This window comes from Heptranchias perlo, chromosome 28 (assembly GCF_035084215.1).
Source record: "Heptranchias perlo isolate sHepPer1 chromosome 28, sHepPer1.hap1, whole genome shotgun sequence".
Lineage (NCBI taxonomy): Eukaryota > Metazoa > Chordata > Chondrichthyes > Hexanchiformes > Hexanchidae > Heptranchias > Heptranchias perlo.
The window spans coordinates 8,517,599-8,540,939 of record NC_090352.1 but is presented as its reverse complement, the minus strand read 5'-3'; the positions used below and the strand labels follow the sequence as shown (position 1 = coordinate 8,540,939).

Here is a 23,341-nt window from a genome sequence, read left to right as displayed (position 1 = left end):
TCTCTATAGCCACCTCTTTCAAAACCCTGGGATGTAGATCATCAGGTCCTTGGGATTTATCAACTTTCAGTCCCATTAATTTCTCTAGTACCATTTTTTTTACTAATACTAATTTCTTTCAGTTCCTCATTCTCGCCAGACCCTTGGTCCTCTAGTATTTCTGGGAGTCTTTTTGTGACTTCTTCAGTGAAGGGCTTTGGGACCTCCCGAGGTAATGAAAGGCACGATATAAATGCAAGTCTTTCTTCTCAGACAGACCACAAGCTGGTGGAGTGCAGTGCTGAATCTCATTGGAGAGAGGGGAATCAATATCGCTGACGTAAACTAATAGCTTCTTGGTCACTTTTACTGGTACCACCTTTTTATTTTAAAACTGAATTCAAATTGCTATGGTGAGATTTGCATTCACATTCTCTGGGTTATTAGTCCAATGGGTTATCAGGCCTCTGGATTACTAGTCCAATGACATAACCACTACACCACCACGTCCTCTCACTGTAAAGTGAGAAAAACAAGGGAAAAGTGCTGGATGCTGACACTAGTCGGTTCTGGCAGTTACCCAGTGGGGCACAATGGCTGTGTGCAGTGGTTAGAGCGATTAAAGTGAGCCAGCATGTGTTTTGGAATTGTTTTTTTGTCAGCCTCTTCAGAGAAAATTGCTTCATTTTGGCTGCCTTATGTTCCAAAACAAAGACTTGCTGCCAGGAAATATTTAAAACATGTGCTCTTGCGCAAACAGTCAACTTGTTTATCAAAATCAAGTTTGATGTTTTGAATGAGAATTGCATCTTTAAGAATTTATTGTTTGTGCTGGCTATATTTGGTGAATACTTGGACCTAAAGTTAGAATTACCATGAGAAGCGTAATGGGGCAGGTTAGAAGAAGCATTTTTATGCAAAGGGTTATTTGAATATGGATTGCATTACTGTAAGTAGGTAACGTTAATCACAACATTTAAGATAATGGGAAAAGAAAGAACTTGTATTTATATAGTGCGTTATTACGTCTCTCAAACATCCTCACGTGCTTCACGTACAGTGAGTTTTCTTTGAACTGCTGTTGCTGTTCTTAGGTAGGTAGCAAAACATGGCAGCCATTTTGCTCACAGCAATGACCCACAAACAGCAAATCAGTTGAATGACCCGTTGGTGCTTTTTTGGTGGTGTTGGTTGAGGGAGAAATATTGGTCAGGACACCAGCAGAACTTCCTGTTCCTCTTTGGATAGTGCCATGGGCTCTTTAACGTTTAACATCTCAACCAAACAGTGGATTATTGTTAGCTGAAGAAGAATTAGATAAATACGTGAAAAGTAACAATATTAAAGGGCAGAGAGAGAGAGCAGGAATTGGATTGGAGCGGATCGCTTCGATGTACAGGCACAGTGGGCCAAATGACCTCTTCTCATGTGACTACGTGTCTATGATTCTATGAATATTGAGCCACTTTACAATGAATTAGATTTTGGAAAGTGTTCAAACAATATTTTTTAGAACAATTTTGATCAGAGCCTAAATATTAAACTGGTCGTGTGACATTAACTTGATGTGATGAACTGATGCAGAATAATATCTTCATTTTGATAACTTTAAATTCTCATGTGTCCTGGCTGCTCTTTTATGTACCATTGTGTCCTGCTGGGGAGTGGGAGGAACCAGGTTTGTACCTTGTAGTGAGTCATTGCTTGTAGTGAGTCATGTGGCAGAATACAATAGTGTACTTGTTTTTTTTCATTTGTTCATGGGATGTGGGCGTCACTGGCAAGGCCAGCATTTCTTGCCCATCCCTAATTTCCCTTGAGAAGGTGGTGGTGAGCCGCCTTCTTGAACCGCTGCCGACTGCGTGGTGAAGGTTCTCCCACAGTACTGTTAGGAAGGGAGTTCCAGGATTTTGACCCAGCGACGATTAAGGAACGGCGATATATTTCCAAGTCAGGATGGTGTGTGACTTGGAGGGGAATGTGCAGGTGGTGTTGTTCCCATGTGCCTGCTGCCCTTGTCCTTCTAGGTGATAGAGGTCGTGGGTTTGCGAGGTGCCTTGGCGAGTTGCTGCAGTGCATCCTGTGGATGGTACACACTGTAGCCACTGTGCGCTGGTGGTGAAGGGAGTGAATGTTTAGGGTGGTGGATGGGGTACCAATCAAGCAGGCTGCTTTGTCATGGATGGCATCGAGCTTCTTCAGTGTAGTTGGAACTGCACTCATCCAGGCAAGCGGAGAGTATTCCATCACACTCGTGACTTGTGCCTTGTAGATGGTGGAAAGGCTTTGGGGAGTCAGGAGGTGAGTCACTCGCCACAGAATACCCAGCCTCTGACCTGCTCTTGTAACCACAGTATTTATGTGGTTGGTCTAGTTAAGTTTCTGGTTAATGGTGACCCCCAGGATGTTGATGGTAAGGGATTTGGCGTTGGTAATGCCTTTGAATGTCAAGGGGAGGTGGTTAGTCTCTCTCTTGTTGGAGATGGTCATTGCCTGGCACTTGTCTGGCGCAAATGTTACTTGCCACTTATGAGCCCAAGCCTGGATGTTGTCCAGGTCTTTCTGCATGCGGGCACGGACTGCTTCATTATCTGAGGGGTTGCGAATGGAACTGAACACCGTGCAATCATCAGCGAACATCCCCACTTCTGACCTTATGATGGTGGGAAGGTCATTGATGAAGCAGCTGAAGGTGGTTTGGCCTAGGACACTGTCCTGAGGAACTCCTGCAGCAATGTCCTGGGACTGAAATGATTGGCCTCCAACAACCACTACCATTTCCTTTGTGCTCGGTATGACTCAAGCCACTGGAGAGTTTTCCCCCTGATTCCCATTGACTTCAATTTTACTGGGGCTCCTTGATGCCACACTTGGTCAAATGCTGCCTTGATGTCAAGGGCAGTCACTCTCACCTCACCTCTGGAATTCAGCTCTTTTGTCCATGCTTGGACCAAGGCTGTAATGAGGTCTGGAGCCGAGTGGTCCTGGCAGAACCCAGACTGAGCATCGGTGAGTAAGTTATTGGTGAGTAAGTGCCGCTTGATAGCACTGTCGACGACACCTTCCATCACTTTGCTGATGATTGAGAGTAGACTGATGGTGTGGTAATTGGCCAGATTGGATTTGTCCTGCTTTTTGTGGACAGGACATACCTGAGCAATTTTCCACATTGTTGGGTAGATGCTAGTGTTGTAGCTGTACTGGAACAGTTTGGCTAGAGGCATGGCTAGTTCTGGAGCACAAGTCTTCAGCACTACAGCCGGGATGTTGTCAGGGCCCATAGCCTTTGCTGTATCCAGTGCACTCAGCATTTTCTTGATATCATGTAGAATGAATCGAATTGGCTGAAGACTGGCTTCTGTGATGGTGGGGATATCGGGAGGAGGCCGAGATGGATCATCCACTCGGCACTTCTGGCTGAAGATGGTTGCAAACGCTTCAGCCTTGTCTTTTGTACTCACGTGCTGGACTCCGTCATCATTGAGCCTTCTCCTCCCGTTAGTTGTTTAATTGTCCACTACCATTCACGACTGGATGTGGCAGGACTGCAGAGCTTTGATCTGATCCGTTGGTTGTGCAATCGCTTAGCTCTGTCTATAGCATATTGCTTCTGCTGTTTAGCATGCATGTAGTCCTGTGTTGTAGCTTCACCAGGTTTGCACCTCATTTTTAGGTATGACGATCTGGATTCTTTCCCCTCAGTCTGGTTCAGTAAAAACTGAAGTCGAATACATCTTAAAGTTCATCACAACTTTAATAGCAGGTCTTAGTCTGTAGCTTCAATTCAGATTCCTGAGAGAATCCGAACGATTCTAACAGAATAAGGAGACAAAGACAAAGACAAAAACTCATACCTTTATATAGATCGATAGGGGTTGGAACATCATTAACACAAGAGTCAACACCAATCATAAGCCGGGCACAGGTTGCCATGCGAGGTTACATTATTGCCGGCCAATCATAGATCGTCCATGTGCTGACCATGTTGCTGTTAGACATCAAAGGGGATACTTCCTCACCTTCCAACTTGGAATGTTCTTCCCTGTTCCTTATCTCCCAACCTGGAATGTCTTTCAACTTTGGCTAAGCTCGTTACCTATATTGATCTGCCATAAACATGGAGACATTCAGACCAGTCCTTGAATCACATCAAAGACTCTACATTGATGAGACAATGCAAACCTGCTGACTACGCAAACATATGGCCCAGCAGGAGGCCAGGCCACCTGTACCAGTCTCAGTTACTAACTAATTAACCCTTTCTAACCATTTTGCATTCTGCTTCTTTGCCATGTAGGCATCTTAATATTTTACCAAAAACTGACCACGTATGGATTCTCAGGTACACCTGGTGCTGCTCCTGGCATGCTCTTCTATACTCCTCATTGAACCAGGGTTGATCCCCTGGCTTATTGGTAACGGTAGAGTGAGGAATATGCTGGGACATGAGGTTACAGATTGTGCTGGAATACAATTCTGGTGCTGCTGATGGCCCACAGCGCCTCATGGATTGTGAACAGGGTTTACTTATACATGAGGCTTAAAAGATTTAGTTTTTTCTTCACGGAGACTATGGAGGGAGATAAGTCGGTCACTTAGCTGGTTAGGCAGTGAATAGCTGAACCAGACAGACCAGCAAGATTTCATCGCCACTGTCTGATGAGTTGATCTCAACTTGGGGCAACAGCACTACACAGAAATTACAGAGACAGGCCATTCAGCCCAATCAGTCTGCTGATGTTTATCTTCCACACAAGCATTAGTCCTAATCCCATGTGCCCACTCTGTTCCCTTTATCCCCCTTTCCTTCAACCACCTATCTAACCTATTCTTAAATGTTGACATGGTCCCTGCTTCAGTCACTAACTCCAGAAGTGTAATCCACAGCCTCATAACTCTCTGTGTGTGAAAAAAAGGTTTCTCCTGCTCGCCGTAATAAATATCTTGCATTTAATCTTATAATCTACGTTGGTGTTAGCTGTGGCTCAATGGTAGCATTCTCGCCTCTGAGTCAGAAGGTTGTGGGTTCAAGTCCCACTCCAGATACTTGAGCAACAATCTATGCTGACACTGCAGTACTGAGAGCACTACGATGTCGGAAGTGCCGCCTTTCGAATGAGACATTAAACCGAGGCCCTGTCTTCCCTCTCAGGTGCACACAAAAGATCCCATTGTGCTATTTCAAAAAAGAGCAGGGAGTTCTTCCTGGTGTCCTGGCCAATATTTATCCCTCAACCAAAATCACTGAAACAGATTATCACATTGCTGTTTGTGGGACCTTGCTGTGTGCAAAATTGGCTGCCGCATTGCCTAAAAGTATTTTGTTGGCTGTAAAGTGCTTTGGGATGTCCTGCGGTTGTGAAAGGCACTTTATCAATGCAAGTCCTTCTTTCTTTATGTCCCCTTGTTCTAGATCTCTCTGTCACTGGAAACAGCCTATTTCTATCCACTCTGTCACATCCTTTCATAATTTTAAACACCTCTGTCAAATGACCCCATAATGAAAATGGCCCCTATTTTTCAAGGACCGTATCCCTGGGCTAGGGAGGGGCGTTAGATTTGGCCTCAGTGCTCCTTGGCTAGTGTCCCCACTGCTGATTGCTATTCAGTGACCTCTGCTGGGAGTACATATGTGTGGATATTGGGTAAATACCAATAAGGACAGGTTAAACTGGGATGCCTATTTACGGTCAAATAGCCTGCTGACACCCGGTGTCAAGGCCCGTTGGACAAGCTATTAGAGGGGTTAGCGGCCATAGAACTATTCCCCAGAAAAGTGTCAGTGCCCTCTGTTGGGAGCATGATGACTGATGGAAGTATCCCTGGAGCCCAGCTGATTTCAATGCACCCGCTCTACGCTTCTACGTAGAAATACGTAGATGGCACAACATGGAAACAGGCCATGTCCGTGTTTACCCCTCCAAGCGAGTAAACAGTTCTAATCACATTTACCTGCCCCTGTCCTTTGACCCCTTGCCTTTCGTCCACCTATCCAATCTAATCTTGAATGTTGACATAATTTCTGCCTCAACCACAACCCTGGAAGTGAATTCCACAGTCTCATAACTCGCTGTGTAAAGAAGTTCCTTCTGCCCTCTGTTCTAAATCTCTTCGATTTAACCTTGTGTCTATGGCCCCTCATTCTTGGCCCCAGAACTACTGGAAACTGTCTGCTTTGATCTACTCTCCCATCCTTTCATCATTCTAAACACTTCTGTTGCCCCGTAATCTGCCTTATCCTAATGAAAAAGACCCAACTTTTCATGTCTTTCTTCGTATTTGTATTCCCTCATACCAGGCAGCCTCCTAGTGAACCTGCATTGTACCCTCTATAAAGCCTCAATATCCATCCTATAGTGTAGAGCCCAATACTGCCGACAGTGCTCTGACTGAAGTCTCACTAAGGTTGATAATTCAAGACTCCTGAGCCCAGATTTGGTCCAGGGGTGGGGTTTGGTGCCAGCAGAGGTCAGGGTGAGATGTCCGCTCGCCTGCCCTGACCTTGGCTCAGTGTCCACCATTGGGCCTAACCAAAAATGGAGTGTGGTATCCTGGAAGGATCAAGAGGGAACGTGCCGCTCCGAAGGAGGAAAAAGTTGATGCCACACAAAAAGGAGGAGGAGGCACCGTTAAAGGGGCACAGGAGCCCAAAGAGGCATTTTGCAAAGATTTACAAGGCTTTCCAAGAGCCATAGGACCCCTGAAAAGCAGCAAAGGGGATTGAGAGGGGAGGAGCCCAGTACTCGGCCAGCTCCCTCCAACCTTCTGTTGAATGGGATTACTGCCGCTGTCCCACAGCCTACTGCCACCCTCCAGTCTCCAGGCTCAGGTTCAACGGTGACAGCCGGGCAATTGGTTTGGTTGCCAAGCCCTGCCTCCCCGCCGTCATTTACATGCGGTGCGGTGATGAAGGAGCAACTTGGTGGCCTTCCCTTCTGGGATGGGGGGGGGGGGTGTGGGGAAGAAAAATTTAAGACAAAGCAGGAATGCAGCACGACCCTTCTCTGCCTGAGTTTACAGCATTTTCCACCACCACATTGCCCAATTTGGGGCAGTATAGCTGAGGAAATTCAAGGCCCTGTTCTTCTCTAAGCTGCCCCTGGCCACAGAAGGTAACTGTACAATGGCAAATAGCCCTTCAAAATATTGAGTTTGATATTGAGATGGTTCATAAATCAAAGTTCAACGTATGAAGACTTCACTATATTCTGGGTGTACCCTTTCAATGTGTACCATTGAATATTTTGTATACCTCAGTCCCCTTTCTAGATTATACGGCTTAAGCTTCTCTATTCTGTCATCATATCCTCTGTACACTTAAGATTGGATTTGCTGCTCTTCTTTGCATTCTCTCTAATGCATCCCATGTCCATCCTAGTAAATCTGCCCTTTGATCAGTTGTTTGCTGCATCTTCTGTCTGTATTGCTCCTCCTACCTTAGTGCCATCTGCAACTTTTAAAAGCTTACATTTAATTGTGAGAGACATTGTCCCTGACATGGATCCTCACCTGATGGGAGTGCCAATTGGTTAATTGGACTTGGGAGTCAAAGGCGCCTAATTTGTTGCACTCCTAATTTTCCAGTGATTCTCCGACCTGCACTCTCCTCAGGTGAAGGCTCGCACTGGGAGTGGAGCCTCACAAAAGTTACTCTTTGGTCTACATACCCAGGTCGTTAATGTGTCTCGGAAACAACAAGGGTCCAAATACTGACCCCTGCTGAACCTTATCTCCAAGACATTGCAGTGGTTTCCTATGATTAAGGACCACTAAAGTCTGTTTTTTATTGCCGATTTAAAAACCTGGGTGTTTTGGGTCTTTTCCATGTTTTATGTTTAGTGTAAAAAAAGGAGAGAAAATCAGAGAAAATCGGACCCCAGAAAACCCAGGCAAATTCGGAGAAAATTAGCGAAAAATCGGTTTTTATTTTGAACATCACGAAAACTCAAAGTCTATAGTCAAGTTAAATGACAAACAATAATTATTTACACCATTCACAGATAGGGCTCACCATCAGATTCTCACTGAACCCCTCGAAAATTGTTTTAAAACAAAAATTAAAAGTAAAATTGACGAACTTGTGTTGATTGTTGTGGCTCCGGCCACTGACCTGCCACTATGATGGAGAGATATTAAAAATTGATTTTTAACAGCGTGACAAATTTAGTGAAAATTAAATTGAGCTCCACCTACCTCTCCCAATAAACAGAGCATTAGCAGGTCAGAGTTCACTTTAAAAATTGGTTTCTTGGTTTGTTCCTTTTCCAGGCGACTGTGTGAGCATCAGTACGGAAACTCCCCTCGGGTACGGATAAATGGTCACGTGGCAGCAAGGTACCCTTTCATCCCCATGCCTCTGGACTACATCTTGCCTGAACTGCTGAAGAATGCGATGAGGTGAGTTCTGTCTCCCCACAAGGTAGAAGTGCTGATGGCGTTAACCTCGGCAACCCCACCCAATAGATGTTGAGGATGGTGAAAGCTCCTTATGATGAACTCACAAGGCATGGAGAGCCTTATTCAGTCATGGTGCGGTGATCCAATAGGCCCAGATGTAACAAACAGGGAAATCTGCAGCTTCCTTTTTTGCCCTGGCCTCGCATCGTGTTGATAATCGGCACCTTGGCTGAGATCATGAACTCACCGTGGTGAGAGTTATGGGTGGGGAATGTAGATCCTGTCACATGGTGTTGTTTTTATTTAAAGAAACATCAAAAAAAGGTGCACAATATCAGCAGATGACTAATCAATTGATGGCATGAATTTTAATCAATTGGGTTTTAAGCTTCCTGAAGCACACCAAGACGCTTAGCCTTTGATGATGCAACATTTAGAGCTGAACACGAAGTAAGAGGCAACAGAAGGTGCCGATGGCTGAGGTGGACTTTATGGAGAAAAGGCCTGTGAAAACCATTGGAAGGACAGGGGCCTGGGGTCAGTTTTTGGTATTTATTTATAAACTTTCTGGTGGCCTCTTTACACAGGAGGCAGACCACAAAAGGCCTGCAATCTGATTGAATTTAGCAGCTCAGGGGAGGAGATATTTAGAGCCAAGGGTAGCCTGTCAAATTGCTTAGCCTTTTGCCCAGAAGAGCCGGTTTCTCTGCTGATTGGCATAAGTTCCCTGTTTCCTAGTTGTTATTACCTCCTAGTACCAGCAGGTCTGGGGAAACTCCTGGCTCCCTGGGCTGGCTGTTTTTTATTAAGATTTTATGTCATGCCATTGGAACATAGGTTAACTTTACAGTGGTAAAGCCACTCAAGTGTTAGTAGCTACACAAATATCCAAAATTAAAACAATAACATTTTAAACACTTTTCCTTCTACCCTTCCTTCTCGCTTCTGTTCCATCCCTTTGTGTTTACTTTATATCTGTCTCTTCTAATCCAATCCTCCTTTCTTGACATGTCTTCTTCTTGCTCCTTGAAGAAATGGTCCCCGAATTTCCCCGATGGCCTGCCAGTCTCCTGCCAAAACTCCAGAGGGAGTCTGGCAGAATCCATCAGAAAAAGGCAGGGACCCGGTTACTCCGAGCCGCCACCAGTTCCGGGATGTCCCATTCGGCCTGGCGTGGGGAGGACGCTCTGTCACCCCACACCCAAGGCCTATGATGCCAAAGGGGCAGAGACACCCTATGCTGGGAGGTCCTGCTTTCCTGGCTGATTAGAGAACCAGCATGTTACTGGAGGCTGATCTACCAAGAGAGATGAGGCCTGTCAGCTTTGATACGGATTCAAGTGGGCCCCACTGAGGAGAGTCCAGGCGAGGGAAGTGGCCTGGAATGCCGCCTCTGAAATAAAAGTTTATAAAAATAAACGGACAAGGGCCACGAGGGAGCACAGTGGGGCTTGGGGGAAGGGTTGCCCAGGGAACCATCTCAATCTGAGGAGAAGTGGGATTTTCCATCTGAATGGAGCAGGCAGATACCGGAGATATGCCCATAGTGGCAGGGAGGTATAAACATAAGTTAAATCAGGAAAGGCTGCTGCTGGACGCAGTGTCTTGACAATAGCCCATGGAACATAATAGCACCCAGGTCGTTGTTTTTATATCTTCGCACTTTTCCCTTGGAGAAAAGCGTGAAGTAGCGAAAGGATGTGCAGGTTAATTAACAGTCTGACAGGACGCAACATTAATGCTTCTTCCATGGCTGTAACCATCTTTATCAGCCGATAGGGTGGTTAGTCCTATAGGACGGGAGGGTTTCATGGGCTCCCACAACCCATGAGATGGGTTGTCAACCCAAAATTCAGAGCCAAGCTCCGGTCTCCACTTGCTGGGATTGTCTGGAGTGGGGTTCGAACCCTGCACCTTCTAACTCAGAAAAGGGAATGCTACCACTAATCCAAAGGCTCGCTCCTGCACCCAGGTGAGATGTCTCTGCTCCGGATCAATATGGTAAAATAAAAAATGCAAAAACTGGAAATGCTTTAAATCTGAAGTGAAAACTGAGAATGCTGTAACTATCACAACAATGCTGATACCATCTAAGAACAGGAAAGATAGTTCAACATTTTGAGTGGAGCCCTTTGTTAGAACAGGCAACGCTGACTCAAAGCTGAGCCAGCCATGTTCTGTCTTGCACTAAGTCCTGCTTGCTCTTCATTCCCCATTGGCTGTCTGGCTCTCTGCCTGGTGAAATGCCCTCGGACAAGGCGTTAGTGAGCCACACTGTCCTGGGCAGTTCCCTCGAGGACAAGAATTGTTAAAACTCTTGAGGTTGACCTTTCAGTTGACAGTGCAGTTTTAACTTTTCCTTGTACAAAATTGTTTTGAAACAATGTTTTGAGGCAGAGTGTAAGCTAAACTCAGTGTTTATCAGACAGGAAACAGCTGGTTGCCAGTTACAGCTCTGACCCCTCCTAGTTCTGCACTGAATGTACTTGGCACCATTCTCTGGCTCACAGACACAAACTGTTTTTAAAACATAAAAGAGAGGTCATGTCAGGAGATAGGTTTTTTTTTGTTAAAATTTCTTCTATTATCACAGCAGTTCGGTCGAAATGGGAGCTGTGCGGGATCCTTCTTTGTACAGTGTGACAGATTATTGGTTTGAAATAGTCTATTTCAGTTTATTTACAGCTGATTAATTCTTTGCTGTGATAAATCTGTAAATTTACCAGCAGACCGATACAGAATGACAGATATGTAGGATTAGTTGAGAGGGCCTTTAGCTATCCAGTTTATATGTCTCTCACACCACCAACTTTAAATATCAGAATGTTTATGAATAGCTAAAGATCATTAGCTCCACCAGTTCCGTTCCTTCCTGCTGCATCGACCCCACTTTCCTCCTGCGCTCACCATTTCCCCCAGCCCATCTCTCAGAAAGGTACGGACTTGCCCCTTGAGCCCTGTTGTAGGGTTCTCTTCAATGGCCAATTCCCAATAACTTACTCCACAAATCTGTAACACATTTCCACCTGACTTCACTTACTGCTTCCTAATTTTTAACATTTGTCCATTAACTAACTTGATTGAATTTTTCGAGGCGGATCGATGAGGGTAGTGCAATTGATGTAGTCTACGTGGATTTTAGCAAGGCTTTTGACAAGGTCCCACATGGCAGATTGGTCAAAAAAGTAAAGGCCCATAGGATCCAAGAGACTGTGGCAAATTGGATCCAAAATTGGCTCAGTGGCAGGAAGCAAAGGGTAATGGTTGACCGGTGTTTTTGCGACTGGAAGGCTGTTTCCAGTGGGGTACCACAGTACTCAGTACTAGGTCCTTTGCTTTTTGTGGTATACATTAACGATTTGGACTTAAAATTAGGGGGTATGATTAAGAAATTTGCGGATGACACAAAGATAGGCCGTGTGGTAGATGGTGAGGAGGAAAGCTGTAGACTGCAGGAAGATATCAATGGACTGGTCAGATGGGCAGAAAAGTGGCAAATGGAGTTCAATCCGGAGAAGTGTGAGGTAATGCATTTGGGGAGAGCAAACAAGGCAAGGGAATACACAATAAATGGGAGGATACTGAGAGGTGTAGAGGAAGTGAGGGACCTTGGAGTGCGTGTCCACAGATCCCTGAAGATAGCAGGACAGGTAGGTAAGGTGGTTAAGAAGGCATATGGAATGCTTTCCTTTATTAGCCAAGGTATAGAATATAAAAGCAGGGATGTTATGCTGGAACTGTATAAAACACTAGTTAGGCCACAGCTTGAGTACTGAGTAAAGTTCTGGTCACCACATTACAGGAAGTATGTAATTGCAGTAGAGAGGGTGCAGAGGAGATTTACGAGGATGTTGCCATGACTGGAGAATTTTAGCCATGATGACAGATTGGATAGGCTGGGGTTGTTTTCCTTGGAACAGAGGAGGCTGAGGGGTGATTTGATTGAGGTGTACAAAATTATGAGGGGCCTAGATAGAGTGGATAGGAAGGACCTATTTCCCTTAGCAGAGGGGTCAATAACCAGGAGGCATAGATTTAAAGTGATTGGTAGAAGGATTAGAGCAGAAATGAGGACATTTCTTTTCACCCAGAGGGTGGTGGGGGTCTGGAACTCACTGCCTGAGAGGGTGGTAGAGGCAGAAACCCTCAACTCATTTTAAAAATACCTGGATGTACACCTGAAGAGCCATGACCTGCAGGGCTACGGACCAAATGTGGGAAAGTGGGATTAGGCTGGGTGGCTCGTTTCTCAGCCGGCATGGACACGATGGGCCGAATGGCCTCCTTCTGTGCCGTAAATTTTCCAAGATTCATTGGATTGGATCAATTTTGTCAATCCCGGTCATAATCTTCAAAACTTCAGTTAGGTCACCTCAAACCTTCCTCTTTTCCATGGAGGGAAGCTCAACTTCCCTTCCCTAGCCGTTCCTCATAACTTCAATTCCTGATCCCTCTCTCGTCCATCACCTTCACATGTTTACAGTACCAGCTTGATCCTAACTATCATTGTTCCTCTTCCTTCTGTTCACTAGCTTTTCCCTATTCTGTTTGCTCTTGCTTGATCTGCTTGAGTCTGATAAGACTCCCTCTCCCAAGACACAGTCTATTCTCTCTCTCAGCTTGTATATCTGCGGGCTAAATGTTTTGCCTACTGACCATGAATTGGGTGCAAACAGCCTGTCCAGATCAGTATCTCTATCAGTTTGTTTCTCTCTCACTGGGCACTTGCCCACTGTCTCGATCTTTGACTCCATGGCAGAAGCTCCCTGCCTTGCGACCTTTCTCTACCATTAGAGCTTTCCAGCTTTCTCCTGGTCTCATGGCTTGTCTGTCTATAGAGCTTCTTGTTGTGAACACTGTCACGAAGAAACAGACCAAAAGCCTTAATAGGAACACGTCATATTAAACCACAAACTCAGTTTAAAAAAAGTCACTTTGATTTACCGTGTGTGTGTGCCGCATAAACAGAAAGTGCGGTGGTATATAAACCATTCGTCATGTTGCAAACTTAACTCCGTCACGTCTGCATGGCTCAGCAGAAGTGCTTGAGCCGTTTCTGGGATAGTTTTTTTTTCAACACTGCCTGTGGTAACTGGCGGCTGGTACCACTGCCTCTGCAGCCACTGTCAGCTCCCATTAACTCTGTAACTGCTGCAGAGATTATTCCAGAGAACTGGGAAGAACAGACCCTCCTATTGAATCAGTGATACGATTTTACAGGACTCGAACTTCCTCTGCTTTCGGGGGTTTTACATAAGTTGTTACAATTGTTCAGTGTCAGTGATGACCTACTTTAAAGTTGATCCCCGTCCAGCATTCAGACTGCACAGGCACCATTGCCAAGCCTTTGGAGGCTGCAGATTGCAAACATTAACTTCTGAGGTTTTCTGTTTCTATTTGTTTATATTCAGTTTATTTTTCCCTGGAGCTTTGGACGTTGCTTTTCTCCTGTTATCCTCAAGTTCCCACTGGCAGAACACACTGTCCTGTAGCGAGAGGACAGCAGTCTGTCCTGCCCTTAACCATTCAGTTGGATATGTGAGAGTCATTTGTCCCCTGATATTTCTATCCCTCGACCCAACCCCCTTAGGGGAAGCAGCTCCATTGGTCACCTATCTGATGTCAAGACCCTCATCTTGTGGGAGAGCACGTGAGGGAAACTTAACAGACTGGCACGACGTAACAGTGCTGCAGTGCACTGGGCCATCACACTGATGGATGTGGACTGACTTCCCCCCGTTTGTTACTGACATCTCTGAAATATACACCTAAAGGGGCAGCCACATTGCCCCAGTGAGTTTTCAGGTGAAGGTCGTTCTTGAGGTAACCAGAAACTGCCTGCTGAACGGTACTGATGAATCGTGGGAAATTAGGTACACTGCACACGTTCAAACCACTCAATCCAAATTCAGTCCACAGAGACACAGCTTCTAGGCAAAAATATCAACTTCAAGGCAAGACATTTGGTGGAGGCTGCGGCCTGCAGGTAAAAACGTCAATAAAAAACCCAAGAGACAATTAAAGACACATTTCAGTCTTTTTTCTAGAGAAAAGAGCCCCAGCCTGTTCAGTCTATCCTGAGAGTTGTACCCTCTCGGTTCTGGTCAATCATTTTTGCATTTTCTCCAGTGCTTCTATATCCTTTTTTGTCCTATGGAGACCAGAATGGTGCACAGTACTCCAAGTGTGGTGTAACCAAGGTTCTAGTTTAATCTCGGAAAACTGTTGATTTTCCTAAATAACTCGTGCGTCAGTTCTGTGGTTTATGATTTGAGAACTGCTGCCTGTAACTCCTTGACAGCCATCAGTTATCCTGCAGACACCTCTCAGCAATACAGTGAATTATAATCTTTGCCATTCTCATGAGGCCGATTTTTAGAATTAAAATGGCTCACACAAGAAAGGACTGTAGGTGAGTGCGTAAATGCCAGATGGGGACATTGCACACTCCATATGTCTCACGCGCTTTATTGTCTCTCTCCTTTTGCAGGGCCTCGATGGAGAGCCACCTGGACACGCCATACAATGTCCCTGACATCGTGGTCACCATTGCCAACAATGATATTGATTTTGTTATCAGGTAATTCATTTCAAATCACGTTAACACTGTTTAACGGGGATTTCAAGTTGTGCTGACAGCCTCCCCCTCATGTGGATTTCTCCTGTTAGATTATTACTTCGTGTCAACTATGCAGTTTGCCCAATATTCTTATTTACCTACAGGATCTGGGACTGTCTAGAAAACAGCAGGGAAACGCTGAGTGGCAGGACTGTCTGTCAGCGTTTCACTCTGCCCTGTATGTGACAGTTCACCCAACGGCCCCTTTTCAGCTGCCTGTTTCTAAAGCAGCCTGTTGATGCTACGCCTTTGACCTCCATGAAAATAGGCACTCGAATGACGCATGAAAAGGCAGCCCCCTGCACCACTCATAGACCCCAACAGAACAAAACTCAACCACTTGGACAAACCTGAACAGGAATGCCAGTTAAGGCTGGGATTCAAGCATGGGACTTCAGCCTGAGAATCAGCTGCTTCAGTTCTGAGGCTACTGTATAACCTGTGGGATGATTAAGAATCACACAAACAAGTGCTGAGGATTAGAATGTACTGTTCAGCACCCGACAATGGCAGAGCATGGCTTTCTGTCCTGAGGAAAGATCTTAGACCTGAAACCATTGACTGGCCGACTGACTTCTGTTTCTCCACAGATGCTGCCTGACCTCCAGCTTTTTGTTTTCAGATTTCCAGCATCTGCAGTATTTTGCTTTTTTTTAAATATGGTTTAGCACATCTCCTAGAAAATGGCTGGAGAACAATTCTGGCTCAGGCCTAGGCCTGGGAGCAGACCTGCACCCCCCCCCCGCTGTTCTCCCAGCTTAGAAAAACAGGGCAAAGGTAAAAAGACACTTACTTTCTGTAACAATGTTCAATGAACCACATTGACAGTCTCTAATATATAACACTTGCCTTAGGCGCTGCCAATAATAGGGAATCAACAATAACAACTTGCATTTATATAGCGCCTTTCATGTAATAAAACATCCCAAAGATAAAGATATAGAGAGAGAGGCGGAGAGGTTTAGGGAGGGAATTCCAGAGCTTGGGCCTAGGCAGCTGAAGGCACGGCCACCAATGGTGGGGCGAAGGAAACAATATAAAACCAGTCTAAAACATGCTCCTCACAGATCGCTGCTTTTTTTTTTGTATGGAACTCTCGAGAAATACCTGACTCTGTCACTAAGTTTTGTATGAAAAAGATGCATGTGGTGACTAAAGGGTCTGTCTACAGGGTAAATTAAGCGAAGCTGTGCATCTTTAGTGGACTCTTGCTCAACTGTAAGCCCAGCTCACAGAATCGGCCTTCTGTGCTGAAGGGCCTAACTGTGACGCACTCTCCCGTGAGGCGATGCTCTGTGCTGGGAGTGCTGCATCACCAAATGTGTGACCATTCCACGCACCGTAATGTAATGGCACTATTTGAAGAAGAGATGGGGAATTCTCCCCGGTGTCCTGGCCAACATTTATTCCTCAACGAACGTCACTTTTAAAAATAAAATCATGTGTCTCCTTGCTGTTTCTGGGACCTTGCTGTTTCTGGGACCTTGCCGTGTGCAGTTTGGCTGCTGCGTTTCCCTCCATTACAACAGTGACCACACTTAAAAGGAATTTCATTGGCTGTGAAGTGTTTTGGGATGTCCTGAGATGATGAAAGACATTATATAAAAGCAAGATCTTTTTCTTCTCAATGTTTCTTCAGCAGCCTGTTTATTTGTGGCCTGCTGTCTTCATTTCTCAGAAAACCTTGAGTCAGTGGAGATCACTTTCATGCTCGTTACAGTGCTTCTGAAACCCAATGCATGAGTAAGCGAAATTCAGATCACAGATGCTCAGGGAGTAAGTTTCAATTTCATTTTGCCAAAATAATCCAAACCTTTGCTGTCAGAATACAGCCAGAATGGGATACCACTTGCAGTGTGCCATCTGATCTCATTCTTAGTGAAGTGTGAGGTGGTTCATTTCGATAGGAAGGATAAGGAGGCCACTTATTCCTTGGAAGGTAAGAAACTAAATGGTATAGAGCATCAAAGAGATCTGGGAAAGTAGCAGCACTAGTTGATAAGGCCTTAAAGAGTGCAAACAAAGCACTGAGATTAACTTCTAGAGGAATAGAACACTAAAGCAGGGAGGTAATGTTAAATTTATATAGAACCTTGTGTGCAGTTCTGGTCTCCATACTGCAAAAAGCATATTGAAGCACTGGACAAAGTGCAGAAAAGATTTGGAAGATTATTAACAGAATTGAGAGGATGCAGCTATCAGAAAGATTGAGCAGGCTGGGGCTCTTCTCCGGAAAAGAGACGACTAAAAGGAAACCTGATCGAGGTTGTTAAAGTTATGAAGGGGTTCGATAGGGTGGATGTGGAGAAACTGTTTCCACTTTTGGGTCAGTCCGGAACAAGGGGGAGTAAATATGAGATAGGCACGAACAGATTAAATAAAGAATTTAGGAGGAATTTCTTTACACAGTTTTACAACAGTCCAGCAGCTTTCATGGTGACTTATTTCTGGTAATGGCCTACGAATTATCAGATTTATTGCATTTATTTGTGAGAATATGGAACTCGCTGCCACGGAGTGGTTGAATCAGGTGGCATTGATGCATTTAAGGGGAATAGAGAGATACAGGGGCAGGGTGGGAAGAGGTAATTAGAAGGGGAAGGAGGCTCATGTGGAGTATAAACACCAGTTGGGCTGAATGGCCTGTTTCTGTGCTGCAGATTCTATGTAACAGCTTTGTATTTACAAATCTGCTTTCACATTTTTTCTGTTTGTTCTCGGGACGTGGATGGTGTTGGCCTCAGGTGCCCTGGTGAGATAGCAATTGTTTTTGCAACTGGATGGCTTGCTAGGCCACTTCAGAAGGCCTGAAGAGATAGTGTGGGAGTGGAGTCATGTTATAGAATTGGAAGAACATTAGTGAACCGTGTGGAGTTTTACAACAGTCCAGCAGCTTTCACGGTGATTTATTTCTGGTAATGGCCTACGAATTACCAGATTTATTGCATTTATTTTCACAACTTGTCATGGTCAGATTTGAACTCATGATCTGTGTGTAGCTAGACCAGTACCTTAACCACTACACCACTGCATATCAAGCAGTAACTATCTCCCTTTTGTCTTTAGCCAGAAAACATACAGAATACCAGACAAAAGTGAACCTTCCTGCTCATGCATTTGAACAGACTTGATATCATATCTGGTGTCTTACCCATTGGAAAGTGTGTAGACTGTGTAGCTATGGTAGCCTTTCAGAATTAAACTTGGCAGTAGAAAAGTGCCGTCTCGGTGTTTATAACAATCTTGTTTGACAGTTTTCAGAGTTTTGCCTTTAATTGGAGCTTTTTCACACAGTTATTAAATCATGGAATGCTTTACCACAAGGATTGTCAAGACAGATACTATAACGTCTTTTACAAGGGAATGGCACAAGTATTTGATGAGGAGACAGGGAAAAGGCAGGTGAAGTAGGATTAGAGTGGAGAGCTGCAGTTGAAGAGCTGGTACAGGCTCAGTGTGCTGAATGGCCTGCTTTAATGTAAATGCTGTAAATACCAGGCAGGCTTTTATGTGAAGGTTGTATTTTTTTTAAATGTGCAAAGATTACAGTAGACTTCCACCCTCGTGTTCAACATCCCTGAGCAGCAATTTTATTACTACTTGGAGGTAGTGGCATATCACAAAGTATTATAGTGAGGGGCATAACATAAGGGTGCTCGGTTCTTTTACTAGCGAGTGTCTTAAAGGAGTGTGTATTATATCGGAGGCAGTGGTTTATCAGAAAATATTAAACGAGCAACATTTTATACATAGAAGTTTATTTAGTTTGTGAGGGAACAATAAACATTGAATGTCATATTGAAGGTCTCAATGTTATTGGCTGTGACATGCTGTCGACTGTGCCATATTGTGGTTTACGATATAAGTGGATAAATTCCTGTGCATGAGCCAGCCTTAGCTAGGCTGACACTTCAGTGCAGTACTAAGGGAGTGCAGCACTGTCGGAGGTGCCGTCTTTCGGATGAGACATTAAACCAAGGCCCCTTCCGCCCCCTCGGGTGGACGTAAAAGATCCCACGGCACTATTTCGAAGAAGAGCAGGGGAGTTCTCCCCGATGTCCTGGCCAATATTTATCCCTCAACTAACTTCATTAAAACAGATTATCTGGTCATTATCACATTGCTGTTTGTGGGACTTTGCTGAATGTAAATTGGCTGCTGCGTTTCCTAAGTACAACAGTGACTACACTTCAAAAGTACTTCATTGGCTGTAAAACACTTTGGGACATCCTGAGGTCATGAAAGGCACTATAAAAATGCAGGTCCTTTCTTTCTTGTATAGTGAGATGCTAATGTGATATGCAATAGCAGAAATTGTACTGCTCCTGTTTGAAGGTGTGTCACGATGGTAGGTATTCCGAAGCACTGTGTCGTTATTCACCCTTTAACTCAGTGATGGAGGAGCGGGTGTTTGGCTGAACGTAAAGATTTGAGAATAATAAGTTAAACTAGCGGATAGTCAGCTGACAGGTTAATGTATAGACCGGGCATTGGTCAGAAGGAAACTCCAGATTAGCTTCCACGATTCCTCACATAACTGGCTTTGGATGGGGATTCTCGCAGAGAGGATGGAGGGGGCCAGGCGAGAACCACATCCGTTGTTACTGCGACGTCGTCAAGAATTTTTCATAGAACCTCCTCTGCTGCCTAATAATAGAGGAGAGAGAGAGATTGAAACGGGAGAAAGTAACAATTTGACAGAGATATTTTAAAAGCAGGAGAAAGGTCACGCTATTTTCTGCTGCTTTTCCCCTCATCCATTATGTTCATTCCTGTTGATTGGATACTTTCTGCTGTAATTTGCTATTAAGCCAGTAAATTTTGCCAAAATTCTACACTCCACTACTGAACTAAATTAATGTCATATGGGCTTCATGGCTGTATGCCATGAATCAAAATAAAATGTCAGAATACTTACAAATGAAAACAGTTAACCATCTATGGAACAACTTGCTTAACACAGGAATAAGGAAAGGACATTGGGGAGCAATTTTAACCCTATGCGCCTGGCAGAAGCCGGGCAGGAGAGGGGTAGTTAAAAACAAGTCAGTCACTTACCCACTTGAAACAAAACCCTTTCGCCCCGTTTCCCATTTTAACCTACAGGGCCCTGCAGGCAGATGAGGTGTCCACCTAAAGCAGGCAGGGTCCTCATGAATTTATGCCAATCGGGATCCAATCACGTCAGTGGGATTCAGATTGCACTGGGGGAGCTGCTGCAGATTTCCTGTCAGGCAGAAGTGGGTCTGCAGATAGAAGAGGCCCCTCCGAGGTAAGTGTGAAACTTTCCTATGTGAGGCCAGAAGGAGCAGGCAGGCCCCACAACAAATGTCGCAGCCTCCCCCCATATCCCTCCCACGAGACCCTCGCGTAATCCCCACCCTGTGTGCTGGTGATCCTCCCCATAGTGCCGGCCAGTGACTTCTGGCTGCCGAAACTTCCTCTCCTGCCCACCTACCAGCTGCCCTTTGTGGCCCACTTTGGGCGGGCAGCTGACCAGTGACATGTAGATGAGGCCCAGTATTTCAAAAAAAAACCCCAGGCCTCAAACTTAGGCCAGCACTCGCCCCACTCCCCTGCCTGCCCCAAACCTCTCGGGGTTAAAATCGTCCCCATTCTGTCTGCCTGCCCTCCAGCTCACCCTATAATATGGGACCACCTCAGACCATTCTCATTTCTTCCTTTGGTGCTAAATCGTTGAATCAGGAATCAGTCCAATTGCTTCACAGCCTTGCCCTTATTCAGAGCAGTCACTTCCAGGCAGGTCCAAGCCCATTGCAACAGGCGGCACTTTATTTAGATTTAAGGGAGCTCGTAGAAGAAGGAAAGAACTTGCATTTATATAGCGCCTTTCACGGCCTCAGGACGTCCCAAAACACTTCACAGCCAATGAAGTACTTTTGAGGTGTAGTCGCTGTTGTAATGTAGGAAATGCTGCAGCCAATTTGCGCACAGCAAGGTCCCACAAACAGCAATGTTATAATGACCAGATCATCTGTTTTAGTGATGTTGGTTGAGGGATAAATATTGTGGAGCCAGAGGACTCGAAGCAGATTCCTGAAAAACCAACCAAACAATTTTAATAAGCTGACTGGAACAGCCAGCTGCGGCTAGCACTTTGCTGGGCCGAGCACCAGCCTGAAGGCTCACACGTAGCACTGGAGGAAAAGGCACTTCTGTTTTCCTACTGTAATCCAAAATAAAATGTGACTCATCTGTAGTCAGTTCCCAAACAGAACAGCGCACAAGGGGCAAGTGCGTTAGTTATGGTGAAATCGTCATTTGTAAGTAACCCATCCTGTGCTGTTTACTGCTTACTGCAGGAAACTCCAAAGAAGTAAAGTGTAGCACAGTTTTGGAACATGTGGCATTACAGTGACAGGCTGCAAAGATAGGCTGGCTCTGATAAAAAGCTGGCAAACTGTTACTCAGAGAGAAACCTATTGGGTTTTATATCACTGAAGTGTGATGGCACATCCCAGTGTGAAACATCCCCCTGCTTGAATAAAGAAAGGGCGAACTTGCATTTATATAGCGCCTTTCATGACCTCAGGACAATCAATGAAGTACTTTTGAAGTGTAGTCACTGTTGTAATGTAGGAAATGCGGCAGCCAATTTGCGCACAGCAAGGTCCCACAAACGGCAATGTGATAATGACCAGATAATAAGTTTTCGTGATGTTGGTTGAAGGATAAATATTGGCCGGGATACCAGGAAGAACTCCCCTGCTCTCCTTCGAATAGTGCCGTGGGATCTTTTACATCCACTTGAGAAGGGCCTCGTCTCATCCAAAAGACGGCACCTCCGACAGTGCGGCACTCCCTCAGTACCACACTGGAATGTCAAACTGGATTATGTGCTCGATTTATGGATATGCAAATATGTAATAATAAAAAGTTATAAATAGCTTTATATAAACATAAATGAGACAATTGAGGGAACCGGGATTTCAGAGCTCTTGAGCTCACTGCAACTGAAACCCCTCAAGGCAGCAGTCCATCTCCGCCAGGGGTCCAGTCACAGCCCCGCATGGAACTGAGCCGTAGAAATCAGGAAGTTCCCCAGATTGTGCTGAATTAACTGATCTCAGAAAGCTGCTACGATGCGCATGAGTGCTCCTGGACTGGGGAGAGGAAAAATCAGCCAAGGTTCCTATTCCTGATTGTTATCCTGCGATCCATGCAGGAATGTTACTTGTGTGGATGTCAGGTGAGGATAGGATTGGGCTCTGCTTTGATGTTTCCCCACAGACAAACAGACTATTGACACCCACTGACTAGGCCACACGTGAAGGGTGGGTAGTCGAGCGAGGGGGTCTGGGTGACCGCTCCCCAGAATAACTGCTCCCCGGAATAACCCGACCCCGGAATAACCCGACCCCGGGTTAACCCAACCCCTTCAGAAGAAGATTAGGGGGAGAAAATTTATTTTAAATCAACCCAGTTTGTCTTCGTGCACGACCTATTAACTCACATAAATAGATTTTCTTTTCTTGAGAGTTTCTTCTATCTGTGGGACGGTGAGGAGAACACGTTTGCTTTGATTTGGAAAGCTGGGACTTTGACTAATGAGAATAAATTGAAGTTGAAAATTGCTTCGATAACATACCTCCCCTAAATGAGCTTTCACTATGAAGACGTGTCCCCCTCACTAAATACAGTGACAGGTGTGAACACAGTCACTGCAGGTGGATCGCCATGGTAACCACTGAGCCAGCTTGACAGAGGTAATCAAATGGGTCCACACAGTGCTCTCTCCTGGCCGGAGTGCTGTCTCAGCAGGTCTGCATCTTGCATTCAGGCAACAATAAGGCAGTGAGATGCAGTAAGTGGTAAAGTTTGCAATTAATGATGTGTTCAGCCACAGCTCTCTAACTGATCTGTCAGAACATAGAGACATAACATTACCTCTACTGATAGAAGGTAAACATTGAAAGTGGGATTGGTGCATGCACAGATAGCTACAAGGTCACAGCTCTTGAGTAAAACAAGCAGCACAAAGTGCAGTTAGAGAGTTGAAAAGCATACATTGATTTCTACTCAGACCCTGCTCATCAGTAAGACTTTAGCAGATTGTGTTTGTAATTTATAATGTAATGTTCAGTGTCAGAAATGTACAGAGAATTTCTGCAGCTGCTACAGGTCACAATATTAGTATTCCATTGCACAACACAATACGTGTGCTATACTGCATGACAAGATACGTGTACTACACTGCATTACACAATATGTATACTACATGACATTACACAATACATGTACTACACTGCATTACACAACACGTATACTACATGACATTACACAATACATGTACTACACTGCATTACACAACACGTATACTACATT

The 23,341-nt window shown here is 45.0% G+C and overlaps 1 protein-coding gene across 1 annotated transcript in view; it reads left to right on the top strand.

The window, feature by feature from the left end:
* bckdk (branched chain ketoacid dehydrogenase kinase) overlaps nucleotides 1–23,341 on the top strand; it is an 83,143-nt gene that overhangs the window by 45,413 nt on the left and 14,389 nt on the right. Inside the window, exons 8-9 of the mRNA XM_068008003.1 lie at nucleotides 8,248–8,376; nucleotides 14,867–14,956. Of these exons, the coding sequence (XP_067864104.1) occupies nucleotides 8,248–8,376; nucleotides 14,867–14,956 (219 nt within the window). The remainder of the gene's footprint in view (nucleotides 1–8,247; nucleotides 8,377–14,866; nucleotides 14,957–23,341) is intronic.